The sequence below is a fragment of the Copadichromis virginalis genome, linkage group LG4 (assembly GCF_057382275.1).
Source record: "Copadichromis virginalis isolate Kocher_CV1m ecotype Utaka linkage group LG4, C_Virginalis_male_GT1.1, whole genome shotgun sequence".
Classification (NCBI taxonomy): Eukaryota; Metazoa; Chordata; class Actinopteri; order Cichliformes; family Cichlidae; genus Copadichromis; species Copadichromis virginalis.
In genome coordinates this window covers 19,392,378-19,420,036 of record NC_140621.1, presented here as the reverse complement: position 1 = coordinate 19,420,036, position 27,659 = coordinate 19,392,378, and the positions used below count along the sequence as shown (strand labels likewise).

The 27,659-nt window shown below is 43.0% G+C and overlaps 1 protein-coding gene across 8 annotated transcripts in view; it reads left to right on the top strand.

Annotated features, from left to right (window-relative positions):
• Positions 1-20,464, top strand: part of LOC146711256 (septin-9-like) — a 92,443-nt gene extending 71,979 nt beyond the window's left edge. For 7 of the 8 annotated variants that reach the window (XM_085454036.1, XM_085454040.1, XM_085454037.1 and 4 more), the window contains 9 exons: positions 6,594-6,803; positions 14,133-14,261; positions 14,374-14,455; positions 14,744-14,881; positions 16,210-16,327; positions 16,792-16,887; positions 16,992-17,088; positions 17,750-17,801; positions 19,116-20,464. In XM_085454036.1, coding sequence (XP_085310162.1) covers positions 6,594-6,803; positions 14,133-14,261; positions 14,374-14,455; positions 14,744-14,881; positions 16,210-16,327; positions 16,792-16,887; positions 16,992-17,088; positions 17,750-17,801; positions 19,116-19,257 — 1,064 coding nt within the window. In that variant the 3' untranslated portion in view covers positions 19,258-20,464. Of the gene's footprint in view, positions 1-4,880; positions 4,901-6,593; positions 6,804-14,132; positions 14,262-14,373; positions 14,456-14,743; positions 14,882-16,209; positions 16,328-16,791; positions 16,888-16,991; positions 17,089-17,749; positions 17,802-19,115 lie in introns of those variants that run through there. The other variant, XM_085454042.1, reaches the window with a different exon arrangement.
• Positions 20,465-27,659: the final 7,195 nt, after the last annotated feature.

Genomic DNA, 27,659 nt, shown 5'->3' with positions numbered 1-27,659 from the left:
TGCAGTTATATGCTAAATGTAAATATTAGACCATGTAATTTTAAAATCTGTGTTTTTCTCAACACATGACAAAATAGTGAACTTAGAAAATATACACAAATTGTGAAATTGCACCTCTTTAAAATGCAGCTCAATTAAACCTAGCTCCAAGAATAATTTTCACCGACAGTTCTGAGATAAGCTGCATGTTATTCTTGGATGCGGTTGTAGGACCGGCTTTAAAACCGCATGACAAAAATATCATACATAAATAAATGATATTTTTTTTAAAATATCATTTAAAAAAAAAACTGCATCACCAACGTAGCCTGGAAAACATTTGCTAGTTAGATGAAGTCAGCTATCTCATCGTAGCATATTTATATGCATATTTATAATTATACGCTTCTTGGAGTGAGTGCATACACTCATGAAGTTTAGTAACTTCCGGTCACTGCAACAAGTCCAGGTATAGTTTACCGACGGATGGGTGCAGGACCTTGAAATGCACCGTGTAGAACGAAAGACCATCGTACGTATCATAAGTTTACCAGTCTCAAAAATTGTCGTCATAAATACACATTCCTTAACCGTTTATTAATAGGACCTTTGAGCTCAACGGTAGTTAATTAGCAGTGGAAATAATTTCTGGTAGCATCACAGAAATGTAGCAGTGACAATAATACTGTATGCTGTAATCGTACTGGACAATTAGTGATACAAAACAACTGTTTTATCCTGTGAATAAAAGTATATGTTTTTGTCAATGTACCATAATAACAGAAGCGAAACGCAATATTGTGTCAGGACAATTCACTATTTATGCACAATAAACACAATAAATAAAGGAGCATAGCGCGACAATTTCTGTTCAGCGCCAGACTTGCTTGTAACCTATATCACCAATTATGTTAAGAAAAATGACGCATTAACTACAACAGCAGACTGACCTTCGTGTAAATGCTTGGAGCAGACTAACCTGTGAGCTGGAGGGTTCTGGGACGTTATATTTGATCTTTGAATGGCTGCAATCCAGGCCATCCGTCGCGTCTTTGTTACTTCGGAAACATGGCTCGAACAATTTCTCTTCAACGACGTAATCCGATAACAACCGATCTCTTTACCCGTCGGCTTCCCGTGGCTGTCATGCGACCGGCTATTGCAGTTAATAATACAACAGCTTCTTGACATTTTTGTGTTTCTTTTTATTGCTGTATAACTGATTTTAATTGAAAGCCTGCGTGCGCTAGTACCGCTTGCCACGAGTTCCCAGAATCCTTTGCGGTTCTACCCGTGAATGACGTCACACTTTCAATCTCTATATAATATGCATGTTAAATTTTATATTTGGGGTAAAATATCAAGTCTTTTCAAGTAAACCGGTTCAAGTCCAATTCAAGTCCCAAGTCATTGGTGTAAAAGTCCAAGTCAAGTCACAAGTCTGAGAACATTTTTTCAAGTCAAGTCTAAAGTCATAAAATTAATGACTCGAGTCTGACTCGAGTCCAAGTCATGTGACTCGAGTCCACACCTCTGCCATTTCCCATCAGACTTGAAACTAGTGGGGGGGAAACATAAAATGCTGAGTTGAGAAGCGGCCCAATATAATTATTCTTAAAAGGCTGTGGCCGGTTGAAGCCATCTGAGAGGCTCATTTAATCCACCTCCAAAGGATTTACACCATCAGTTTGCATGACAACATATTAAAATACCTGAGGTTCCCACAATATGTCATTCCTTACATCCCTATTTGACTCAACAGTAATTTTTTCAGTCAGCCCATTGTGTTTGATAGGTTTGAGGTAATGTCCAACAGCTGTTAAGCCATCAGGGCCAGACATTTCCAGGTGGAGGTAAAAAAAAATAATGTTAACATTTATAAGGCCATTACTGGCTAAAAACCATGACAGAAGGTGAATAAATGGTCAGTGTATCCAGATGCTTTGACACACTCTCTGCACCACTGATACGATGCTTCACTCACCACATCGTAGGGTTTGTAGTTTACCAAAGTTGGCTAAAGGTCTAAAGAGGTGTCCTACCCATGAATGAAGTGATTCATTTTGATTGTAGAGAAGAGTTTGGTTTCCCACGGTAGTGGTTCAAGACTCCTTTTGTGTGGTGTTGTGATGTTTGCCAAGTTGTTTATGGTGTTAAATTCTTCTTTGACTTGAGAAAATCAGTACATTGGTTTCATGAAGGACAGTTAATCTTTTGAAGAGCCTTTGTGCTCCTGGCTGGGAAACCAGTTAGTTACCACCAACAACTCTCTGTCAGTCTCTCATTCACTCTGTATCTTAGCTTTTATAATTCCCACCCACAGTGGAAGATGAGCAAATAGTAACTGAACATTAAACAGAACAGACATGCTGCAGAGGTGCTGAGCATTGTTCTGAAATGAGGCTCATTTCAGGAAGTCCTCAGACCAAATACTGTAATTGATTGTTTCCACAAAGGTTACACAGAACCAAAAACCTCCATAAAACCTACTTTTTCTTCCTGTTTTAAACCCACACTGATCACAAAATGAGAAGTGTGCATACCAAACTGGAGAAAAGTGTTTAAGCTCAGAGGCTGGGAATGAGGACTGTGCTGGGACCGCAGAAGTAAGATCTACAGTTGCAATAAAAAGAACAAATTTCTTTTATCCCGTTTTATGCCCTTCGAAAATGGGTCGATGCTCAGCTCATGGTTGTGCACGAGTCCTGACAGTAAAGCCTTTGGATTAGATTAAACAGGTATCCAAGTAACTGACAATCCACCATCTATTAAATGTTTCAGCTCGAACAAAAGATTAAGCTTGTACAGATGATCTTCTCATCATTATATTTTAGTGCTTTGCAGGTGTAGATGCTGTTGGATGATATGTTAAGTATTCCATCTTGTTCATTTCATGTCTCTTTCCTTTGATGCTTTCCCTGGTATCATGCCTTTGAAGCTCTGTTGTTGGAGCCCTGGGGCCCGTTCTTCGTACGTCGCTTACTACATCCAAGATCAAATGACACATCCAAGATCAAATCATCGCGCTAACTCTGAGCTCGCTATTCCGGTTCCCCGAACACACCTGTTGTTGACGATTAGTATAGCTGGATGAAGTAATGTGAGATCACTGGGTGGCCCAACAGGGGCTACGCATCGATAGTAGAAACATTGATCGGCAACCCTTTGATTGGTCGGCGAAAATGTCGAAGGAGCGCGCTCGGTATTCTTCGGCAGCAGAGCAAGAACTCTTGAGTGAGGGATTTTAGGAGTTTCAGAGTCTAATTAAAACGCAAGGGAACACTGCAAAGGCTGCAAAAGCAAGGAGAGAGGGCTGGCAGAAAGTTGCTGACAAATTAAACTCGTAAGTAATTTAATAATAACAATAATAATGGAGTGGATCTATATAGCGCTCTTCAAGGCACCCAAAGTGTTTTACAATGCCACTATTCAGTCACTCTCACATTCACACACTGGTAGCTGTCACAGCTGCCCTGGGACAGAAGCCAGGCTGCCATATCGCGCCATCGGCCCCTCTGGCCAACACCAGTAGGTGGTAGGGTAGATTTATCATATCACACTATATTATCCAATATTATATTACATTATATTATATTACATTATGTTATATTATATCCCCTTTCACATTAGAGCCACAACAGGACCCACTAGAACATGGGAACAGGTAAAAGTGAAATATAAGAATATTCTACAGAATGGTAATATTGATCACTTATATTGCTTTTCGTCTCTTGGACAGAGACCCTGAAATAATCTGTTTGTTTGTTTATAACAGCAACCAAGAAAAGGGCAGCGCAAAAAAAGACAGGTGGTGGTCCTGCACCCCCTCGTCAACAAGTTGGTTAAGTGAATAATACCCTCACAGGAAAATCGATATCTCTCTATGAGCACACTGTCGCGCTGAGCTAAAGGATCCTGTCTGTCCCGCAATATACGCTGAATTCTGAAAACTCTCCTTATCAATCTTGCACCTTCCGCAATGGGCGGCTCGCGTAAACGGACAGGACATGGCTGCAACAGGCTTCCCAAATCCACCTTCGCTTTTATAGCCGTGGTCTCCCATCTTGATTACACGAAGTAAATTGCAATTACTACTCTGAAATCTGAATTACATCTGTAATAATCACATACATGTAATAGAATGTTAATAGTACATTTCCCTTTTTTAGGAAATGACCTGTATGTATCTGTGTGACATCAATAAAAGGATCAAGTGCTGCATTATCTTTAGTTACATTGATGTTATTTATTTATGGTACAACAGTGGTAAAATATCGCTGTTGCTTTCGTATACATGAAGCGGAAATACCTGAGTGGCCGCGATCTAATCCTGTTTACATAAAGTAAACCTGCTCCCGAGCAGGTTTACGCTTACGGCTCTGTTGCTATGACAGCAAGTCCCGGATGGGCTTCGAAGAACCGAACGATCCAGGATCACGCGAAATCGTCAACAGTCAAATCCGGCTAACTTACTTAGCGAGGTACGAAGAACGGGCCCCTGGTTGCCACAGTGTCCTAACTCCTGCAAACATCTCTGTTTACAGCACAAAGCTGTCGCAGGAAAAAATCAGCAAGGGATTTCAGAGGGAAAATACATGGTGTAGAGAAGAAGAGGATGGAGGTTTTGTATTATCCAGCACATTTAATAACAAAGCTAAAAGCCAAATGAGTAGCAGAAAGGAGGAGGGGCTCAAACAGGAGAGATACAAGAAAACTAAGAGTTGGTGTGCAATAGACAACACCGATGAGGGAGGATCAGTGTGAGCAGGGAGGAAAGGGTGAGGCTGAGGGGAAAAAGACATGAGCGAAACAGGGGAGGTGTAGAGGGGAGGTGGAGGGCAGTGAGTCGCTGTAAGTTGCTGACTGACTTTTGGAACAGGATGAGGAAGTGGTGAAGAGGCCAGGAGAGCTGCTTCCATAGGTGGGTCTCTATGACACATGGATGCACACACAATGGAGCATATTATAAAAGCAAGACTTAACGTGTTAACATGAGCTAGTTTTGAGTTTCTACAGCACTGCCATTCCTCAGATTTTTCTTCTTCTTCCATTAATCAGTGCAGTGCCAGTTTGAAGTGTGTTGACTTTTCTACCAGCCTGTTGATTTATTTCCCAGAGTGATACGGGTGAACTGGCCTGCTGTCTGGACTACTTTCTCCTTGTAACAGGTCGAGTATTCGCTGGAATCCAAAAGCTGTTAAACTCTTGGCAGGCAGTCCAGGGGCTGATATTTGCATGTGTACGTACAGATCAGCTGTGCGCTCAAACAGAGGAAACTCTGAGTGTGTGAAGTCAAGGCAACCAGCATGTTTAAAGGCACAAAGTCAAGCATGTACTCAGGGCTTTTGTGTGTGTTAGCCAGGTTAGCTGTGGGTGGATCAGGTTTCAACCTCACCAGTCTCACTCTTTTCCACTCTCACATTAGCAGGACAGTAACACTGCACTGTAGAGAGCAAGGGAAAGGGAGGCCTTGCGAGGGGTAGCATGGTACATGGACTGTGTATCTAATGACACACGGACATAAACACTGCCGTCGTGTAAATTTGTCACATACACAGCTCGAGAGGTACGGTGACTTTGGCATGCGCAGACCTCAGTGAACACATTAAAAGTTTAATATTTCTCTTGTGATTAGACAAACATCTGCAGGCATTTCACAGAAGGACATGAAGTTAATCATTACAAAAACAAAGTGAAGAGATGTCGTTCTGCCAATTTTAAACTACTCTAATTCCACAGAGCGAATTTTCTGATAGTTTTACTTTTGGGTTGATAAACTGTTCTGGCATGAGACTAACCAGGACCTTGAAAGTCAGGAGGTGCTTTTAGTTGTTTTTCTGTCTGTCTTCTAGACAGTCCGCCACATTTGTTCCAGACTGAAATAAACAACAACCATTAGATGGATTATCAGAAACTTTTGTGCAGACATTCACTAGAAGATGGATCCCAGAGCTTTCCTCTAGATATAACAATAACTAATAGCACTTTGTAAACAGTTACAAAGGGCATCACAGGTTGAATAAAACCAAACATTAAAGATGCAATGATGTGCATGGCCACTTGCACAATTAATCAAGTTCCCCCCTATTAGGCAAACACACAGGCCATTTCAGCTATAACTTGGTTTTTTGTGCCATCAACCATCCAAGCTGTTGTTTAACTGGGTGTTCACACGAGTTTTCCCAGTCAGGGATGCATTTTTCTGACACTGCAGGAATCCCCTATCATCTTGTTCAAATGTGTATGTGTGTTATTAACAGATTTTACTGTAGTTTAATTCTACTGATAGCTTTTCTTCTGAACTGCCAGCACCTGAAGAGCTGCTTAGCTGAACTGGTTTGTTCTATAACAGGAAGTTGTCAATCATTACATATTTCAGCACTATGACAGTTTGGTGCAGTACATTACTTCCTCCTATGGATTTCCAAGGAACCAAGAATCTTGAAATTCTTGTAAAAAGTCCTCATTTTGTTTTTTTTGTTTTTTTTAAACCTCTCTATCATTTTACTTGCAGTACCTGTTTTCACAGATGCGTCATTTATCTGTTATTGCTTCTTCCATATTATACTTGTGAGTAACTCAAGCCTTCTCTGTTTCTGTTTGTGTTACATCAGGACCTGAAGTGTTTTCCAGCTACAGCAGCAATACCATGTCTGAGGCGGTGGTGCCTGATGCTATGGTGTCCCCAGCAGTGGGTGGACTGTATGGGGAGAAGGCTGGCGGCCCCATGTTGGACTTCAGCTATGTGGGTATCGATGCCATTCTGGAGCAGATGAGGAGGAAAGCCATGAAGCAGGGTTTTGAGCTCAACATTATGGTTGTGGGTAAGCAGAGCCTGTTTGCACTCACTAAAATTCCCAGATTTGGTTCGCACAGTTGTTGTCGGTCACATAGCATTGCAGTGATCAAATCTTTGGCTGCTTATGCACTCACACATTAAAAGAAATGCATGTGAAGCATTAGAAATAATTCCAGGAGGTGCCTTTGAGTAAGACTTTTGAGCTGGTGCTTCACTGTGGATAACTACTGCTAGCAAATGTTCAGGTTGAAATAATATTTCCCATCTTTACTCAAAAGTGTGGCCTTCTGCAAATAAATGGTTGCATTGATGGTTGTATACACTTAAGTCTCACAATAACCTCAGTTATGTATAACTAGAGCTGAGACTGAGTCATGATGCTTTTCTTTCTAATCAAGTTTAAATATAAGCCTGAAGCTTTTTTCTTTTATTTTGTTTTTTTTAATTGGGCATACTCATCACTGTGATCAGACACCTTTAAAATAGGAGCTAATTACACACCTCAGGATCAAACAGGCCACCATCGAGCCCACCCAATCTCACTGCTTTACGTCTCCTGCATGTCGTCTCCACACATGGTCTGTCTCATCCTCAAATAAAAAAAATGTGCTTGAAAGCAGCCCCAGGCCTGAGTGGGTAAACACAACTAAACAAAACTGGTTTCCATGGTTTTTTGGGTGTCTTTTTTTTTTTAAATATCAAGGTGAAATTATTTAACTGTATCACAATGTAGGAACAATTGATGGTTTTTAAGAACTGGATAATTGGTTTGGCATCTTTATAACTGATGGTTTTTACCTGCATAGAGGACTTTATGCTCCCCTCCAAAAATTGTAGCAAAAGTGAAACGAAAATCAACAAAAAAAACGCATTTTCACTGGATTTTCATTATTTTAATTCTCATCTGTTAAACAAATGGAGTGATAATGGACTGATTATAAAACATCAGTCATGCTTAGGCCCAGGTGCAGTAGCTACAATCTAACAGTTTAAAACTAACAGAGCAGGTGGATTTACTTCCTTGTCTATAAAGGAAGAGGACACCCGGGGGGAAACCCCTACATCCAAACAGGATAGCGAGACGATAGAAAGAGAACAAATTTTTTGGTAAGATAATGAATTGTGATAACTTTGAGTGTCATTTTTAAAAAATTTCCTTCCAGCTTGTTTGCTTTTTCTTGTGAAAATGTTTGCTGCCAGACACAATTTAACAGTTTAAAAAGCATCTGTACGACTTTGACCTCATACAGAAAGCACTTGTGGGATTTTGGCACCACCTCACTGTTTTGTGATGGTTGTTAGCGGTAGGATGATGGATGCAGACACTTTGGAGAAAGCAGCTGTTGGAGCAAGTTTGGACACGGCTCACAGTGGCATTAGTACTGCCAAAGCACTGTAGCAGATAAAATGCTAATTTCCACGTGGACTTTTGAGTCCTTTAACTTCCAGCTGTTGAGCTTCATATTTGTTCTGTGAATCCGTGTTTGCGTGGAGTGTGTGCTGCTGTGCATGCGAGTGCATATCCATAAATCAAAGTTCTGAATGTTGACTTAACCTGAGGTTGAACTTTGAATGGTCATTTCCCAGTGGGCCCCTCCAAACAGCTCTTCATTAACCCGTGGTGATGTTAGCATGAGGTCCAAGGGTCACAGGGGGTCTCATCCATATAGACAGACAGCTGATAAATTAAGTCTGTTTCAATTTGCCCGGATGGGGGAGCATTTTTATGGAACGCCAGGACTGCCATAATGAATTAATTAAATACACCATTAAATAATTAATTAAATGTGGCAATAATTAATTAAAATTGGAATTAATTAATTAAATAAATAGTTATGATATATGTAATTAATTAATTATTGACACATTTAATTAATTATTTATGTATTTCACGTTTTAATTAATTATTGACACATTTAATTAATTAATTATTGACACATTTAATTAATTATTTATGTATTTCACATTTTAATTAATTATTGACACGTTTAATTAATTATTGACACATTTAATTAATTATTTAATGATATATTTATTTATTTCATTTTGGCAGTCCTGACGCCTGGCTCTCATCATGAAATAATTTTATCTGTCAGCCTCACCCATCAAACTCAGGGGGCGGGGTTAACGCTGATCGAGTCAAAACCATTGCTTTGGCCTGGTGGCCATTGTTTCTAGCACACAACAACCGGCATGTGGAAGCTAACAGAACTGAGCTTTGAAAAACCCTGTTTGTGTGTCACCAAATACCGTTTTAATATTTTTTTAGCCGAGAATGTAGTGGTTTAATCTTCATGTGTCTGGTCGGTTTGTCAAGATACAGCCTCTTTGCAAAAGTGTTTCGATGATTTCGGAGATGTCGTCCCAGTCTCACGGCAAAGCGTGGGATAGACCCGCTCGCCTCGCAAGCAATCCCACCGACAAAGCGCAGGCCCCGGTACACAGCTGTAGTAACCCCCGCTGACTTCTTTTACTGAGGTTATATTTATCGGTGTTTTATTTCCTGATGTTCTTATGTGTCCTACGTGTTTCAGTCGCCAATTCTGAATTATAACTAACATTAAAAACATGTTTAAGGAGGAGAGAGAGCAAATAAATCTGTTTAACATCTGATCTTTGGGTTTTTGTTCAGTAATCAGCGTGACCTGTGTATAAACACATAAAAGAGATAACGTTGGTGTTTCCGTCATGTAGTAACTGCTGGCTTTAACTGTACAAAGGTTGTTCGACACTATGAAACACATACAGACTTCATGATGTTCGGCTAATATTTTTATTGTGAATATTAATCATGCTGACCTCGCTCTGTACACCACGCAGCGAGGTCAGCATATCCACGATATCCTCAGCTCCATGAGTTAACACAAAGTTTCCCAGCTGACTATCTAACTGCCAACTATTCCAGAGACGTGAAAATATACAGCATAAAGAAAAGTGTAAGAGACTCAGCAGCAGATTAGAATAACAGTTTGTGGCGTGAATAAGACACGGCGGGACCACGGAACAACGTTCAGAGTCATCTTTATTTACATCTCACCACACCACAACACCCCCAAACCCCTCAGTCCGTGTTTTTAACTAGGCGGGCGTGATTAAGGATGCCGTGCAGGTGCGTCCGCCCTCCCTGCACGGCACCGCAGACCACGCCCCACCACATACCCCCATCGCCCGATTGAGGCCGGGGAGCCATCCGGCCGAACCTACTCCCCCACCGCCAGTGGGAGAGGGAATCAGCCCGGACAGCTGGCACCCCCAGGCCCCGGCCAAGCGACGGGGAGGTGCGAGTTCAGGCGGCCGCCCGCGAATCCAGCGGCGCAGGCAAAGCTGGTTCGGAAGTCGGACACGTGACAGGTGCACCCGGCGCGGCCGGCACAAGCGTGAGCCCCAGCTCACAGGTGGCTGGGCAGAGGTGTGGCGTGTACAGGCCTCTGGTGGTGGTGAGGCCGGTCTGGCGAGCACGGCGATCTCAAGCGTGGCGCCCGCCTCGCTCGCCAGTTCCACTCGAGCAAGCTCCCCTGGCACTGGGACCTCCAGCTCCTTGCGCGGCCCCTCCGTCACCGCTGTCGCTCCCTGCTGGAGCAGCCCATAGCGCGACTCCTCCGTCACTACTGCTCCCTCCGCCGCCACTCCCGGCTCGAGCAGCCCCTCGTGCAGCTCCTCTTTCTCCAACCGGCGCAGACCCTCGCGCACCTCGTCTGCCGCCTCCGGTTGGAGCGGCTCATCCACCACTCCCGGCAGGAGCAGCCCTTCACCTGGCTGTTCCCCCTCCTCCGGCAGGCGCAGATCCCCGCGCGCCTCGTCTGCCACCTCCGGCTGCTGAGGTGCCTCACGCGGCTCCTCCACCGCTTCACTGTCCTCGGGACACACCTGTGGGGGTGGCGCCCAGGCCCAGAGCAGCGCCGCCAGCTCCCCAATCCTTTCCAGGTGCCGCTCGGACTGGTCCTGCAGCTCTTCCTGCTGGCGACGCACCTCCGCCGCCTGCTCCCGCTGGGCGGCCGCCATTTCGGCCACCCTCTGGGCCAGCTCCTCCATTCCCTGGCTCCGATATGGACCCGCCGTGCTGCCTCCTGGGTTTCGGCACCAATGTGGCGTGAATAAGACACGGCGGGACCACGGAGCAACGTTCAGAGTCATCTTTATTTACATCTCACCACACCACAACACCCCCAAACCCTTCAGTCCCCGTGTTTTTAACTAGGCGGGCGTGATTAAGGATGCCGTGCAGGTGCGTCCGCCCTCCCTGCACGGCACCGCAGACCACGCCCCACCACACAGTTATACATTTAATAAATCACCAAATGAATCCAAGAAACGAGCAAACCTGTTCCGACAATTTGAATTTGTATTCCCTCAGCTGCAGACTCGCTGCTGTTTAAATGTTTGAAAAGGAAGATTAGATATAAACAAACGTCAAACATAGACTGTCTGCCTTCACATTTGATATGAGGCCAGCACGTATAGTGGCCTCAGCAGGCTATTACTGAAATACACGTGCTATATCATAAACTATGATATAAACAGGGAGGTCCTATTAACATGTTTAGTTTTAAAGGACACCTTCCTGCCTTTAGTCTCATTCATGAGCAGTATTCGTTTTCTTCTAACATCCAGAAGTCTGCACAATGTGTTTCATAGTTTGTAACAAGCCTTTGACAGGTAAACATAACATGACCGAAAAAGCAAAAAAAAAAAAAAGAGAGAGAGAGAGAGAGAGAGTGTTGACATAAGAAGAGAAAATGCTCTCAATTATGGAGACAGACAAATGGTTCATTTATGTTTGATGTGTGTTTATTCCTCCCTAAATATCGTCGGTGAAGTTCGCCATGCACGTCAGATTTTCCTGCGCATTTTTATACCTCTGCCAACAGAGAGAGAGAAAAAAATCACATTCTAACAGACAGCTGGTGCTTAGAATACAGTTGAATAACTATTAAAAAACAGATGATATTTAGATGATAGTTCAGTCTAACACATGTGCCAGTGGTTGATTAAACGTCTGTGAAACTATGCAGTTATGAAACGTAACTTTAACCTCAGCCAAACCGATTTGCTCAGTTGTAAATAAAACAGCGAAGTAAACGTGACCCGACAGACAGAACCTGAGTGAATGAAGTCCAGCGTTTAACCACTGAGAGCTAAAACTCAGCTGAGGTTTGAAAGCTGTGTGCCGGTGATTGGACATCAGCCGCTGATAAAGCTGGCTCGCCTATAAAGTGCTCTGTAAGGAAACGAGCTCCAGCAGCTCTGCGCTCGGGGAAAACACTATATTTACTTATCTTGTGCAGTTAAACTGTGACTATCACCAGGTAACTAGGGTGTTTCTTGAATTAGCAGCAGGTGTTAAACAGCTGGCAGATGAGGAGGAGGATGCATGCAGGTAAACTGAGGGTCTGCTGAGCTGATCGCTGGTTTCGTGAGAAAAATGTCAGCTCGTTCTTTATGTTACAGAAGCACAGAGACACAAGACCAGGCGGAAAGAGACGATCGTTCGGTGAAAATGAGAATCTGCGAATGCAACATGTGGAACACGGAGAGTGGAATATGTAAACAAACCGGTTAACGTACCCCCTCGGTGCACTCTGCATGCTAACTGTTAGCAGAGCTAGTGAAATCTCTGAAAACATCTGAGCACTTTTGCAAACATGTTCTATGTTGACAACCTGACCAGACATACGTCGCGACATTCGCGGCTAAAACACTGTTAAAAGTGTAGCTGGTGACAGAAAAACGGCCTGTGATTTGATCTGCATTCTGGGATAACTGGCTGCCCCAAGTCTACACAAGCAATCGATTATCTAGGATCGACCTGTTTTGACTTACTTTGCACGGCAACCAATCAAATGTTAGAGAAGCTGTATGGGCAGCGTTAACCCCGCCCCCTGAGTTTGATGGGTGAGGCTGACAGATAAAATTATTTCATGACGAGAGCCAGGCGTCAGGACTGCCAAAATGAAATAAATAAATATATCATTAAATAATTAATTAAATGTGTCAATAATTAATTAAATGTGTCAATAATTAATTAAAATGTGAAATACATAAATAATTAATTAAATGTGTCAATAATTAATTAATTAAATGTGTCAATAATTAATTAAAATGTGAAATACATAAATAATTAATTAAATGTGTCAATAATTAATTAATTACATGTGTCATAACTATTTATTTAATTAATTAATTCCAATTTTAATTAATTATTGCCACATTTAATTAATTATTTAATGGTGTATTTAATTAATTCATTATGGCAGTCCTGGCGTTCCATACATTTTATCCTCTTACTGTAGCAAAACAAGAGCATCGGTGTTGTTATCTGATCAGAAAGTGTCTTGAACTGGTAGTTATAAGATTAAAGGAGTTACATTTGTGTATTTCTGGGTGTGGCTGTTGCAGTCATGCTATTTCCCCTGCTGTTATTTTGAGTGGCTCATAAGTGCCATATGTCGTATTAGCATTTTAGGGCTATTAAAAAAAAGCTTTAGTGTTTCATATGCTGCTGCCTCCACAGGATACCAAAGTAAAACTAACCTCCATCCAAAACAGCATCACCATTCACAGTTAATTTACTAGTGAACACTCCCTTTGCTCATTTTATTTTATTTTTTTCAGTTCAGTCTCTGCTTGTCATCTAGCCCCAGCCTTTCCTGTGCCATTTTTCCCAGAGGTTGATGTTGCAGTTGTGGTGGCCCACAATGTCATTAAGCTGCTTCCCAAGAAGAATTCCCGCAGTCAAACATACTCCAAATAAACAGTCGTGGATTTCAGCTTTAGACACTAGATCTCGTTCTGCTAGGAAACTCTAACCAGAACCTGCAGCAGGTGGACAAATCAGCCAAACTCATCGAGGCTGCAGAGCAAAACGGGGACTACTATCACAAGCTGCAATTACAACGGAGGGACTGGATCTCATCCCACATCCACGGGATGAGACTTGTTGAGAGAGGCAGCTGAGAGAAAGGAGCTGGAGAAATTAGACAGGGGAAACGCCCAAACTCTTGTGCACATGCAATCGTTGGAGACTTGTATAGCAGATGACAAAAGACAACCATAGGCATAGCAGTTGTGGCTGTTGCTTGTCCTGTCCTGCTGTTGGCTCGTTGCAGCTGCCCCTTTTTCTCATCACTTACTGCATATGAAGTAAACTGGTGTGCTTTGTTGGCAGTGTTTGAGCAGACAGGTGTCACAGCTTCTGAAATTGTTGGAGTGAAGCAGGGTCATTTTATAGAATCTTGTTTGGCTTTATTATGGCACCATTGTGTAAACCGTTGGCTCCCCACTGTGTAAGCAGTCACTGTCGAAGTGTTTTTTTTCTCATTGCCTGTCATTTTTTTTGTTTGTTTTTTGCTTACAGGACAAAGCGGCCTGGGAAAGTCTACTCTGATGAACACGCTGTTCAAGTCTAAAGTCAGCCGTAAGTCTGTGCTGGCTACAGCCCAGGAGAAGATTCCCAAAACAGTGGAAATCAAGTCCATCAGTCACGGTACAACTCACGACAACTGGCTTATGCCCATCTGCATTCTCACTGCTTGTTTGTGTTACAGCAGTTTGCTGCTGTGCTGGCTCACAGTGTTCTTATGTGCTTTTGTTTGCAGACATCGAGGAGAAGGGTGTAAGAATGAAGCTGACAGTCATTGACACACCAGGCTTTGGAGACCAGATCAACAATGAGAACTGGTAGGCTACAACTTAACGTTGCTGCAACAACCATATAAGCATTATAAGAGTTCATAATGACAAGAGTTTCTAACCAGATGTCCTCCCCTTTATTCTTGCTTTTCCTGCTTTCTTACTTTACCTGATCTCTATCATTGTCCTTCCTCCTCTTCTTTGTCTCCCTGAGCCCCTCCTCTTCCTCCTTTTACTGATCTGTCCCTTGTCTTCCTTTTCCACCCCCTTACCCTTCTTTCCCCTCCCTCTTCTCTCCTTCTCCCTCTTCAATTATCTTTCTCCACCATGGCATAGCTGGCAGCCCATCATGAAGTTCATTAATGATCAGTACGAGGCGTACCTGCAGGAGGAAATCAATATCAACAGGAAGAAAAGGATCCCAGACTCCAGAGTCCACTGCTGCATATACTTCATCCCCCCAACTGGACATTGGTAATGACACACCACAGTCGTAGTTTTAAATCTCAAAAAGACACATCTAAAAAAACATCAGTGCTGATTCCTGTCACACAAGCTGTTCTTTATGCTCTGTAGTTTTCTTGTAAACAGACATTGTGTTTTCTAAAAGTCTGACTTGGTGACAATACGAAACAATTACATCAACTGGAATTTAAATAACTGCTGTTGTTACAGACAGCAACGCTGTGCTTTGCCTGTGCATGTCAGCATATATTGGTATAGGCTGTCTTTGTTCTTAACTTTTTAAATGTGAAGCAGATCTCTCTGCCTTGTTACCCCCTCTTATTGAACACACACAAGGACTCTCTATCCGGCCCACACACTCTGGAGACATGGGCTGCTCTCGCCAGGCCCCGAAGCAGCTCAGTATCCTAAGTTTTTCCCTGGACCTCTCACAGGCCCACACATCTGGCTCTCATCGAACCGTCCGGTTTACTCTCCCTCTCAGCGCTCTCTTGGTTCAGACCTGCACCGATCGGAGCTCAGGGGGTCTGGGTATACTAGCAGAAGGAATTAGGTGTTCGGTGAACACATGATAATTCACCATGCAGCTCATAGTTTCTTTTATATTCCTATTTTTTCATTGGTGTAACTCGAGTCGAGTGCAGCGACTGGTCTTGGGAAAATGTTGAAGCAGCTGTGGACTGTCATCCCCTTTGGAGCACGCACACAAAGACACAACTGATAACAGAGCAAATGCTGCACCTCTATTAATTTTTGTCTCATGGCATGTCTTTACTCAGGCAGGGGCCTGGTGTGAATGCCCGCCCCCCCCCCCGTCTCCAGCAAGCAGCGTTTCATGTTGATCCAACACTGCAGATGTCACATGGCCCGGCCAGCAGCTGCTCCAGGCTTGCCTTAAAAAGCCTAATGGGGGAGAGGCAGGAAGGACGCAAGAGACAGAGACTCTGTGTGTGTCTGGGTGCATGCAATCAATTCTGCACTTTTGTCTTTCTCAGCGTGCTCTTTCTCGAGTGCACAAGCCTTGTTGTTGACAACGAGCAGCCTGTGTGAAAGAGTCGTTAGCCAGGCCAGAATCCGCTGCTCTAACCACATGCAGATGCTTTCTCAAACTGCGGGAAAGGCCTTAGCTGCTTCCCCTAACTGTATCAAGCAGATGTTCACATACTCTGTGTAATGATGGGTGCATGATAAGAAGTTGGAACTGTAAATGTTCCTCCATCTGGGACGTTTCTTAGGAACATCTGCCCTCTGGTGCGAGAGCTTTGCGTTACAATTTCCTGTGCTTTTGTTCTTAAATCTAATGTCTTCCTCCCGGTTCTCTCATGTTGTCTCCTCAGTCTTCGGCCTCTTGATGTCGAATTCATGAGACGTCTGAGTAAAGTGGTCAACATCGTCCCAGTCATTGCCAAGGCAGATACACTCACGCTGGAGGAGAGAGACTTCTTCAAAAAGAAGGTAACATCTATTAGATTTTAGTGGCATTGCAACTTCTCTGAAGTATCCCTATATTCTTTTACCCTTTTGCTCTCTGCTTGCCTTTACTTTTTTTTAAACAGCTGACCCCTTTATGAGGTTTTTATTGGCTTTGTTTTCAAGGATCTCAGGATTTCCCTTTCCCTCATTAACACACTCTGTGTGCACACAGGTTTAGGCGTACATCCTGTGAGGGTTTTGCGTTTTGTTTGTTGCAGTTAGCGACTAAGCCCAAACTTTTGGCATAGATTAGCGTTAATGCAACCTTAATCTGCATCCTGTGCATATTTAGGTACAATTGTTTGATCTCTCAGAAGGATACATCAAGAACAGCCGCCTAATTAGTCCAGAGATTAAGAGACTTGTGGTGGGTTAAAGATTTGGTGTGTGTGTGTGTGTGTGTGTGTGCGCGTGTGTGTGTGTATATTTGAACATGCTCTAACCAGATCAGGGAAGAGCTGCGAGCCAATGGGATTGACGTATACCCACAGAAGGAATTTGATGAGGACGCAGAGGACCGAATGATCAATGAAAAGATCAGGGTAAGGGCAGCAGCATCACCAAGCAGGACTTTGGGCTCTATCTGAAATCCATTCTGTAAGGATTTCTAACTCTAATAGCCATTTACTTTTAACCTTTTGAACAGGAGATGATCCCATTTGCTGTGGTGGGAAGTGATCAGGAGTACCAGGTCAACGGCAGGAGGTTGCTGGGGAGGAAGACCAAGTGGGGAACCATTGAAGGTACAACTCTCGTTTGTATTTATATTAATGATGCACTTTTAGCAAAAAAGAAAAGGGGGGAAAAAAGAAGGGAGGGTTTCTGGGAGTCAGCTGGTCACAGAGTGTCAACAATGCTCCATTCAGCTCTCCAGACAGCAGTCGTGTGCCATGTAGCTGACTCAGGCCTCCACCAGACAGTCGCTATGAAGACGCCTGATTGTTTACTTGGTGTCCCAACCTCTCTCATTCCCATACAAAGAGTATGTCTGCTGAATCCTCACATTGGATATGCACTGAGCAGAGAAAATGTGTAAGTTTAGTCATTTTTAATTCCAGTTTATGTTAGCTACTCCAGACAGGAGGCCCCACCCCTTTATCAAGTGCCTCATAAAGGAAGTTTAATTTCCTGCAGAGTGTGCCTGTGCTGACACACACAGGCACACATCATTGGGAAATTCTGATGCAGTTAATCTCCTCAGAAAATACTCAAAGTGGATGAAAGCTGCAGCAGGTGAGGGCAAGATGGCCTGCTGCATGGAGCCATCACACTAGGATCACTGACTCCACCTGCTGGACTCTTAAAGAATCTCAGCACCAGCTATTCATGAAGCTTCTGCAGCCTGTTAGCACCTGTTTTAACTCCCGTTTGATCATTTCTAACTCAAAGCTTCTCTCTCTGCAGTTGAGAACATAGCCCACTGTGAGTTTGCCTATTTACGGGATCTCCTCATCAGGTGAGTGCATGTTGTCTACTAGTCTGCAAGTCCACAGGTTTATGCCAGATGAGGATCTGGCACAGATTCATCATAAATAAAGGGATTTTTGTAATTTTAGACACAGAGAGGGAGACTCAATCTGCATGTGGTTGATCAGTCTCATGAATCACATGTGTCACATGTATGTAGTAGCAATAGGAATGAATATGTAAGTGTTTTTAATAGAGCTGCCAGTGTTAATGCGTTAACACGGATTTATCCATCATCCCGCAATTAACCCATCTGGAGCGCAAAATGACGCAAAATCCCTGAAATGTCTCTGTCAACGCAATTCGGGCAGTTTGTCCAAAGTTTGTCCATTCTGCGCTCCTGATTGGTTAATGGCGTAAAAAAATTTTAATCGCAGTGATCGTGATGATGCGTTAACATTGACAAGAGGCGTCCTGCTTCAGTGAATCCACCTGTTTTATAGTGATCACAGTCCCAGTGCAGTAAAAGCAGAAACGCAAATTTGCAGAGGGAAAAACTGATATGAGACATGTTTACAGGCACAAAGTGCAAAAAAAAACCATGAGCTGTTGTCTGTAAAGACAGCTGGAGTGATTCAAGTCAGACACACACAACAGTTAAAGACACGGTTTGAGCGGTTTCTGTCTGACACTGCAAGTGTGCTGGTAGTTCACAGGTACATGCTGGATCAAGGTGGATTCAAAACAGTTTGAGGTTATTGTAAGGCAAAATAAAGGACACAAAGGAGCAGGAGGATGTGTCCAGTCAGCATGTTAAAGTAAATGTAGTTTTTATTTTCAAACTCGAGATAAAGTGACCATAGTTTCCTGTCGTGTGCTCGAACATTGCAGTTCTTAGGATGAGTGAGACGTAGAGAATTGGTTTCACTGTCTCTATATACCATGTAGAAATGGTCTGTAGTTGTGTTTTTCGGTGTTTTAGGTAGTGTGTTTGTGTTCAAGAATGAGACTGCTTCAGTTTGTTAATATAAATTTTGACCAGCTCATCATCTGAAACTGCAAAGCCAGATTCAGTTTATATAGAACAGAATAAAATTGCCCTTGAATACATCGAGAAACACCATTGGAAACTTCAGTTTTTCAAGTTTTTGAGATCCTCGTTCATTTAAACAACTTCTCAGTGTGTGAACGAGCCTCTTTAAAAATCCATATATACAAAGGTGTGTGTTTTTTACAGCAGTAATTATCTGTCCACACTTTGTACCCTAAATTTTAAGGTGGTTGAGTAGAAAATGTAAAAACTGTGATGGTTTGAGATGGACGGACACTTCTGTGATGCCACAGTGTGTGTTTTTGTTTGTAGGACCCACATGCAGAACATTAAGGACATCACCAGCAGCATCCACTATGAAATGTATCGCGTGAGGCGCCTCAACGAGAATAACACGATGGTGGCTCATGCCAACGGTATCCCAGAACATCATCTCACCGCCCACGAGATGTAGACGCCGCCTGCCGCCATCACAGCGTAACTCGTTTGTTCTGAGACTCTGATGTTCAGCAACAGTCCTTCAACTTCACTCCAACCCACTCCACTCCAAACCTCCTGCCCCACCTCACAGGGTGCGAAAAACTCAAACGCCTGCCAGAGGGACTTCATTATCGGTGACTTTTGGTGGCTGAATGGACGGTTTATGTCAGTTTATTGCTTCATGAATAAATCCCCTCAGTATCGCTGACCGAGAGAGGGATTTTTACCTGCTTACAGTTAATATTTGTGGTGCCAAAATTTCAGCTTCCACCAAACCGAACGAACTGACACTGAAGTGCCTTAAAACGTAACATATTAAACTCGTCCACTTTTCTTTTTGCAGATTTTGGTGTTTTGTTTTTAGCAGCGCCTGTAGGAATGTGGGCCACAGTTTTGTTTTTTCCTCTAAGCACACACTTATAGCGACGTGTGAAAAGTGATGATACTTGCACTTGATCACTGCATAAAGCATGTTGGAGAAGGGCCAGGCAGCGCTTTGCCAACATGTAACACACAGTAATGTAAAGTGTGAGCAGTGCAGCTTCACTCAGCTCTCTCCCCCTTAGTTAACCCCTCCCCCCCCACTCCCAAAAAAGGGTTATCAGAGAGCACCTCATACGCTTGACTTAACTTTTCTGTCGCAGCTCGTGTTTCTCTTTAAAAGTTGTTTTTAATTCCCACTTATAAATGTCATTGTTTATGAATAGAAATATCTTAAGAGTGATTTAAGATGATAAAGTATTTATGCACGATATAAAATGTGAACGCCGTCAGTTGTAGTCCATATATTCAGATTAGTAACACACACACTTCCCCTGCTTTGGGCCCGTCATGGCGCCTTATTTATTGGAGGGTTTTTGTGCTTTTTCATAGCATGTTGGCCAAAACTGGAAAGAGAGCACGGTTGTTGGTGCCAGGCTGACTACATTTCGACGTTATCCAGTCCCCTTAAATTCTTCTTTTTTTTAAATCTAGTCTTCCACTGACCAGCCCACTTTTTTTTCCTCCCATCATGTACCGAGGATCTTTCTTTCATCCACATATTACTTCCTAAGCTCTCACTGTCATGCTCTGTCCTGTATATTCGTCTGTGTTCTGATACATTTTTGTACTTGTATTATTGATAACAAATTTTCTTTTATCTTATTTGAAAGAAATAAAGATTGAAGTTGTAAATATTGTTTTTTTTCTTATATTTTTACAATGCCTAGAAGAAGTCCAGTCAGCGAAAGAAGTCACTCCTTAACGTTTAAATGTATACACTGATGACATTTTAGATAATTTTCTCCCACAATGGCTTTTCCATAGCATTTAATTGCAGGTGTAATTCACTTACTGGAGCACTTTAATTGCCGTGTCATTAAACTTCTTCTTGATTAGCCCCTGAAATCAATATGGCTGCCTACTAGGTCAGTGCAAAGCTGATTAGTGCTAATTACTTGAACGCATGAGTGCATCTTTTCTTCCTCGGCACGACATTGGAGAAGGCGAGACCTTCGGGATCAGTGAGGGTATGTGCAGACGTCAGCGCCCTGAGGTATTGAAGCAGCAAGAGAATGTAAACGCGGCAAACAGACTCGTGTCAAGTAAAATATTTACTTTGATTCCTTTTGAAGGACTTGACGCCAGTGGAATCGGCCCAGAGGGAACTTCAGTGACTCTCAGGTCTAAACTGAAGCTTCATTTGCAGCTCATCAGCTGTGACAGCTTGGAATATGCCTGTGTCATCAGTTGATGAACCTAGACCTTCGGTCCCATGGAAGACACTATTTCCTTAGTTAAAGCCAAGAGGTGACTTTTTTTTGGCCAGCCGCTGTGGTTCAAAGACAGATGGGTGCTGATCTAAGAGTGCTGGGTGAAGGCTCCAGGAAGAAGTAGTGCAGTGGCCACAGAGAGGCTACAAGAAAAATGTGAAGAGCTCAAGCAAAATACAGACAATCTGTTTAAGTTAACAGACTTATCAATACTATAACTCTTGTTATAGTATCAGATCCCCAGCCACTGATGGACTTTAATTCAGTATTTGATTGAACAACAGGTCTTTGGTGGTCTTCAGTATGCTGAGAGCAAGTAGAGAATAAATGTAATAACAGATTTAACACTTTTTGTTTTGGTTTTTTTGTTGTAAATGTCCAGTTTTAGGATCACATATTGATGCTTATAGAACAATGAAAAAGTTTGCAGCCAACAGGGGGGAAAAAAATCAAGGAATCTAAACACAGCACAAAAAATAAGGAAATTTGTGTCTTTGTTCTAACAATGCTTCCTGGCAATAAATCTTACACTCTGGGAAAGCCTGTTTATTTCCCCGTAAGTGTTGCCACATTTATAAGGAAAATGCATTTGTGGGTTACACCCATGGAAAAATCTGCCAAATCTTCTCTTGCCAAACAGCTTATTCTGCTACTAACTCTTGTTTGGTGTAGTTTATTGCATGTGAGGATCGAAGTCTGACAAAACAAGACATCTTGGAAATTTAACAAGTTATTCAGTTAACAGAGATGCCTCAGTAACATGTGGAAGAACCATACATGCCCACAGCAGCCTCCTACCTCTGCCTCATGCCGGTCAGCAGCTTGGTCATACACTGCTGTGGGATGGCTTCTTCAACCAGGATGGCATGAGCGGTACAGTCCTAGACTGTGGAGATTTGAAGCCTTTAATGATAACTCGTTCTTCCAGTAAGGAAGTTGCAGCATCTCTCCATCACACTGCCTACACCAAAAACTGTTACCTATCTGTTGCAAAAGCGGTAATTCGATTACCGTTACTTTCCCGTAGGAACGCTGCGTTACTGCGTTACTAAAACTGTGATTTTTTTTTTTTTGCGAGAATGCCTCATGACAGTGACGTAAGCGAGTGCGACGTTAGTGACAACAGCTGTGTGCAGATCAACAATGGATCACATATCGAGTGCGGGAGAGAGTATGAGCGTGCAGCGTTTAAAGCGTGGAAGTACTGACCTTACTTTGAGTTTGATTCCATAAAAAGTGACAAAAACATTAGTGTCCATTGTGCGTGGGAAGAAAACTTTTTACAGCGAAAAACCCCCTAAACTTCCAAGAAAACACCGAGTGCGCAACGACATAATGGGAAATTCACAGAGAAACTCGCGGATTCTTCAACTGACCGCGGCACACCTGCACCAGGGTAAACCTCCGCCTACCGGAGTGCTGCTTTACAGGTGAAAATAGAGCAACAGGACCGCTGAGTCTTTGACTTTATTTATATTCTGCTGTGTTTTACTTGCATCTATTTGAAAGACTGAGTGTAAACACAAAAAATATTTTATTTTATGTGCTGGAATGTGTAGGAAATAGGTTTAAATGTTAAACTAATTTATTCAACTCAGAATGTTGCATATAATTTAATTTTTGCTTGATGCATAAAGTTAAAAGATTAAAAATAATAAAAAAAAACTTTAAAAAAAGATACTTTTCCATTTGATTACATTTTGTATGATGGATTATGCAGAAAAAGTAGAACTGGGCTGAAAGAGCTATCGCTTTATCACCTCTTCAGGTTGTAAATCGTGTTTTTAAAAAGTAACTAAGTAACTAATTACTTATGAAAATAAGTAATCAGTAAAGTAACGGGATTACTTGGGGAAGTAATCAGTAATTAGCAGGTTAGTTTCACAGCATCGGGGTAATTGACCTGGGTTGGAAGTTTGCCACCTTCATAGCAGAGAAAACCCAGGCCCTGAAGTTACCTGGATAAGCTAAAATCTGTTTTGTGGTGCAGGCATCAGGTTGTGTTTTCCTTTTGTGAGTAGTTTGTGTTCTAAAAGAAACCCACTGCATCAGGAAAAACTCCAAAGGTGGCTTTGAGTGCTCTATCAAGCATTACACCGTATACGTGACTTGTCAACATGATGACATCTGAAGATTTCAGGTAAATGTAACAAAATGAAGGCTGAAGTTTCAAAAGGTTGTTGTTTGGGAACTCCTTGGCCTTTAATCCCATTCAGAGGCATAATAACTCTGGCTTCTACATGCATCATAAACACATATTGTGAGTGCACATTTTCAACATATAAGTGGCAACAATGTTTCAATCCTCCACAAATCCAGTCAAAATACTCACCCATCAGACCCACATCATAATCTGGAGAATGGTGTGCTTGGCAAAGTCACTGATAGTACTGCTTAAATCCCAGCAGCGTTCTCACCCTGCTCTCTTCTCTCATTCTTCCTTATGAGCAATGCGTTTCTTGCAAAACATCATTTAAAATTGCCGCCGCGCCAGCTAACTGCTTTAAAAGATGCTCACTGAACAACAAATTGTTGCATAGGAGACTTTTTTGTACAAATGGCAGGAAACGCAAATCAGGAAATTCAGGAAAGATGCCTGTTTTAATCAAATGTTTAATACAATCAGAATCAAAATGACTGAGCAAATAATTGCACGTCTAAAACTGAATAAGGAAAGTGTATATTATATAAATAAAGTCAGGCTTTGGTTCTGGGCGCCTTAGCATGATAGAAGCATTCTCTGTGATGTGCAGTCCTACCTTCTTGGTCCGGGCGCGTTGCCCCAACTACCCCATTGGATGTTGAGCTTTCATCCCATTCCCAGTCTTCAGTCACATGAATCTCTGCGAATCTTCTAAAATGTGATCTCGCTAATGCTAAGATTTACTAGGTAGCTGAATAACCGGGAAGGATAAACACGACCGTGCTCTCTGTGCATGTGAGAAAAGACAAAGCCAACCAGAGGAGACGTCTGAGATGTCTCTGTCATGCCTTAAAGTCCAATTCTCCCCCGATGCTGAGCGCTTCAAAATGGCGACTCGCTCCTTTTTACCCTTCAAGATGGCAGCAGCACTCAGATGGCGCACGCCTGCAACGCCCACATCCCGCAGCCACCTAGTAAGCTTGACCCTTCGCCCCCATCTCAAGTTGAGACCTCCCCCCTCCTGGCTACATTCTCAAACTGCCTGTCTCCACGTCTCCCGGGAACCAGACGGGAGAGAAGCAGCTGCATCTCCGCTGGCCCGGGCTCATCCTCTTCCCTGCGAGCCACCCAGCAGTCGTCTTGTTGGCACCCACCCAGCGCCTCGCCGCCTGTCTTAATGACATTCATTAATGAGCTGCGTGCTTTATGGATACTAATGAAGTTGGCGCCTCAATGAGAGAAAGAAACAGTTTGTTTTTGTGCGGATCGCCATGATATGTCTGCTCGAACTCGCGTTACGTTTTACACACAGAGTATATCACCCTGACTGCAGATTGCGTCGTTCCAGCTGTTTTAATCCTCGCTGACAACTTTACAGCTTTTGCCAGATTGCGGTGTGGATGCACGCGCAACCTCACGATATTTCTAGGTACAGGCTGCTAGCCTCACACGATGGAGGGGGCATTAACAGATATGGGCATGCTCAGCGGTCAGACAGTGCTGATGGATGGCACCTATAAGAGCAGAACAGGCCCTCTGGTCAGGAAGCATCCTGACAAATGCTCGTGTGAATGCATGAATATGCAGGAGGCGGCTGCAGCGGTGTGTCAATGTATTTAGATTTGAGTTGTCCTTGTCACACATGTACTGTTGAAACAGGAGATGAGCTTTGTGTGTCTTTCTTGGCTTTATTTATTCAACTACATTAAACTGCACCTCACGAGCTCATCTGCATGAAGCCAATGTGGCTCCAATTAACACCTGTTTGTAAGATGAATATAACTATCTAGCTGTTTCCCCCCCCCCCCCTTTTGATTTATTAATTAGCTAACTTGATTGCAAAATCTGTCGAGATGTTTGTCACACGTGCACGCGTGCATGCGGCTGATCGTGCTGTGCATACATTTGTTTAGCGTGTGTTTACATGTCCACCTCGCTCATTCTTAGTGGCGTGAGTTGTTGTTGTTTGCCCCCCCATTTGTCTCCTCCTTTTCCTCCATCTGCTGTTTCCCGTCTCCTTTGTTGGCGGACGCCTCACCTTCTCCTCCTCCATCCGTCCCTTCCTCCCTCCTTGCTCCTCTCGCCAATGTCAGTTTCCACCCTTTTCTCCTGGCTCCGTGCCAGGCGCTCAGACATGCGTGGGGGAGGGGCTGCGACCGTATGCAAATGAGTCGACTTTATGCAAATCGGCCCCGTCGTTAATTAAAAGTCAGCTGCAAATTCAATTAGCCGACTGAACAGAGAGGGAGGTTTGCAAGTATCCATGGGATGACGGTTGGAAAGAAAAATTCCCAAAACGACGCGAGGGTTTGAAAAACAAAGAAATCGCAGCTGAGGGGGGTTTGGGGGAAGATGGGATGCAAACAAACAAAACAAAACAAAGAAGGGGCTAAATATCAAATACTGTTTGAATACACTCTTCAGCTGGAGCATGTGGTCGCAGTAATTGGTTGCAAGACAAAAATGTAGGCGCGTGCTGCTCCTGGTTGACATACGCAATGCTATAAAACACTTCAGACAGAAGGGAGAGAGAGATCCAGACAGAGAAGGTGAGACAGAGAGAAGAGCATCGTTGGTAGCTCCTGCCTCTGGCTCATTACTGTAAGTAATTAAACCAGTCGCAGATGTGTGTCAGCGATTATGCTGCTGTTATGGAAATGACTGCGAGAAAGCATGGGAATAGGCGTACATGCATGCTCGTCACCGTGCACGCTTACGCATTTTCGTACATTGTTTGTCTGGAGATTTGTCGAATTTGGTCTTTTGTGCATTGTGCTGCCTTTTACCCGGCATATTGTAGACACAACAGCAGGTTGTATTAAGAGGTGTAATCACTCTCTAACCCTAACCCTGGCAAAGTGAGCCATTCAGAGCCCCAGATTTAACCCGACTCTTTGTTAATCAAAAGCAATGGTGTATTAACAGTGTTCATGAAAGGGCAGATGTTGATGTGTTATGGCATTACATGGCAACACAACTGGCGTTATGGTGGCATCACAATGGTAGGTACAGTTGTGGTCAGATGTTTACCGACACCCATCGAAAATGTCGGGGTAATTTGGGGCTTTTAATGATTTCTTAATGCAACATGCATCTTTATTACTTTAAAAAACAAGAATATGGTGCACAAGTTTGGGGCTGTTTTGGATTTTCTCTGGCTTAAATATATATACATACACTCACTTCAATGTTTTTATAAGGGGTGGAATTCGTCATTTCTCTCTGCAAGCATAAAAAACGCTTTTTTGACAGCACTCATTGGTTATCAACAATCAGTTAAAACAATTCAACATAAGTACAAGTCATTTAGTTGTGTCACCACTTTGGCACGCACCTCAGCAAGCTTACACCCTCAGATGAGAGGAAATTGATTTGGATGTTCAGGAACAACCCAGGAACCACCGAGGCCCAAGCCTACAATGAACTGCCGAACAACAACATTACTGTCCACAGCAAGGGGGCAGCTTGACCTAATCATGGACTGAGAGGGTGTTGACCAAGAAAGGAGCCCATGTCCCAAAATCTGAGCCTCAAAGCTTGACTGAAATTTGCAGCTGCACACACAAACAAGCCAAATGCCTTCAGGAGAAACGTTTAATGAGACAAACTTTGAGTTATTTGGCCACAATGACAAGACGCGTGTTTGGAGGAGTAAAAGTGAGGCTTTTGCACCTAAGAAAACTTTACCACCTGTAAAGCATGCCTGTGGTAGCGTCATGCCATGGGACTGTTTTGCTGCTAAATCAAATCAGTAGCTAAATGGTTGAAACTTGGGCACAGTTGGCTGTTCCAATGTGACAGAGATCCCAAACACACATCAAAACTGGTTTTGGAATAGATAAAACAAGCCTTCCTGAAGCTCCAACCTCAACCCTACTGAAAATTTAAAAGCCGAGCTCGTGCCAGGAAACCAACTAATTTAAATTAAGTCTAGCAATTCTGCCAAGACGATTGGCCAAATATCCAATCAAAATTATGCCAGAAAATTACTGATGGCTACCAAAAGCATCTGGTCAAAGTACAGCTTGTTGAGAGAAGCACTGGGGGTGTGTGTGACCTGTCTGTAAACCTTAGACCCTGTGTGAATTGGAGGAAATCCAAAATAAATTCAAACTTGTGCACCCAATTCTTGTTTTTTAAAGTCATAAAGAAGCATGCTGTACACTCATTCCACTCTGGATAAAGAGGAACATAAAGAAAGCATGTGAGATTCAAGCTCATGACTATATGCATAAACCTCTGATCACAGCTGCATGTTTAGTCGGAAGACAGAACACCTTTAATGAGATACAAATGCGCCGCTGCAACCCACACTTTCAGTGGCATCTCTGTAATTGCAATATGTTGTGTTTGTCTATATTTTTAACTTAGACTGCATAAATGCTGGTAATTCGAGAAAGTTCCTTACTACTTTATCTATGAAGTGTATGTGGGATGATGAATATGGAGGATGGGTGTGTTCTGCTCCCTGGGGGTGAG